Genomic DNA, 1,701 nt, shown 5'->3' with positions numbered 1-1,701 from the left:
TTATAAGGAAATGCACGAGGGTGGCAAATGATGTTTATATATTATTTTTCTGCACTGTTTATTGTTGTTAGTTGTTTGGAGTTATATTGAGTATGTATTAAATCTTTATATTTTGCACCTATATCTGAGCTGCTGTGTAATGTGAGGGCAGGCAATGATGTATCAAGGCACTCATTGGAATGGCCATGGAAAGTAGAATTTGAAGGGCCATGTAGGGATGAAATGATCAGAATTGAGCAGCAATCAAACGAGTCTGGACTTCTCTTGCAGGGTTGGGATGACGATGACGCCCCCTGGGTACCTCAGGACGCTCCTCCTCCTCCTCCTCCTTCTGCTCCTGTGCCTCCTCCTGCGGTGGGACTGCTGGTTCAGCCTCCAGAGTCCACTCATGATTGCCAGGTTATGCAGCAAGCAGCAGACGACCACAAAGATGGAGACCCATTCAGGCGAGTACTGCAATGCAACATCAGAGTGGTCAAGGCAACGGAACCTTTGTTTAAACATGCCAATGTAGTGTTCAATGATGCACCTGGTTCCACAATGAGCGTCGTTATAGGCATGCTCAGCCATAGTCCAGTGGTTGCGAAGTTGAGTGAGCAGCCAAGTGGACAGGGGATATCCATTATCCCCAAGCAGCCACCCACAGTTCTGGTTTGGGCCGGTGAAGAGGGTGGGCACACTGCTCTGGCGCAGGATGAAGGCATGATGGGAGCTGCCTGGATATCTGGCAAAAACTGCCATGATCCTTCGCTGGTGGTCACACACCAACTGAACATTCAGGGAGTGGTACCCCTTTCCGTTCATAAACACTTCGGGATGATATTGTGGCGTCCTGAGTCCGACATGTGTGCAGTCGCTTAACCCCTGCACCCTGGGGAACCCTGCAATACACAGAAATCTAGCCTGGCACTCCACCTGTTTCTCCCTGGTCATGGGGAAGGAGATGTATTGCACTCTTCGATTGTACAGCGCATTGGTGACTTGCCGGATGGAGCGATGAGCGGAAAATTGTGAGATTGCATACTGGAACGAGCCCATTGCATAAAAGTTCAACGCTGTGGTTACTTTGGTCTCCAAGCTGAGCGCTGTCCTCAGCCTTGTGTGAGGCTCCAAATCTGGCTGAACGACATTGCAGAGCTCGGTCAAGACGTCCTTGGTGAATCTCAGCCTCCACACACATAGCTTGTTGCTGAGCTGAAGGAAAGAGAACTGACACCGGTAGGCCCTAGCACGGTAGGGCCGCCTTGGCAGAGGTATGTGCTGGGCCCTTCCCATTCCAGCTGGCTGAGCACCTTCTCCCTCTTCCTCATGATGTTACGCAACTTCTGCAGGCTGCTGCTGGCAAGGTTCCTCGCCCAGTATCTGGTGAGGGGGGGGGGGGGCGGTCAGTGTACCTCACCCTCCTCCTCACGCCATCTTCCTGATGTCCTGCCTCTGCATGTTGATGTCTGCGGACATCTGCAGGCCCTTCTGCATGTTGGGCAGCCAAGGCTGCTGCCTCCCTTGCCTGCTGCCTGAGGACTTGTTGTTGATGGCAACACCTCCTCTTGCATGCCTCCCTGCCTCTGACAATCTGGAACAGGCGTTCCCCTACCAAAACTGAGCCCATTATGGGTGGAGGCACGACCCTCTGTGCAGCAGAGATTTACTCCCACCGGTCATGACTAAGTAGATACAGGGAGAGAAATTTTGTACCCAACA

At 52.1% G+C, this 1,701-nt stretch overlaps 1 protein-coding gene across 1 annotated transcript; it reads right to left on the bottom strand.

Moving 5' to 3' along the window:
* Positions 1-243: 243 nt before the first annotated feature.
* On the bottom strand, positions 244-1,275 carry LOC139262437 (putative nuclease HARBI1). The gene has a single exon (XM_070877628.1). It carries the CDS (start codon positions 1,273-1,275, stop codon positions 244-246), a length of 1,032 nt encoding a protein of 343 aa, XP_070733729.1.
* Between the last annotated feature and the right edge of the window lie 426 nt (positions 1,276-1,701).

This window comes from Pristiophorus japonicus, chromosome 4 (genome assembly GCF_044704955.1).
Source record: "Pristiophorus japonicus isolate sPriJap1 chromosome 4, sPriJap1.hap1, whole genome shotgun sequence".
NCBI lineage: Eukaryota > Metazoa > Chordata > Chondrichthyes > Pristiophoridae > Pristiophorus > Pristiophorus japonicus.
Note: the sequence above shows the minus strand (reverse complement) of the source record. Positions and strands in the feature narration are given on the sequence as shown.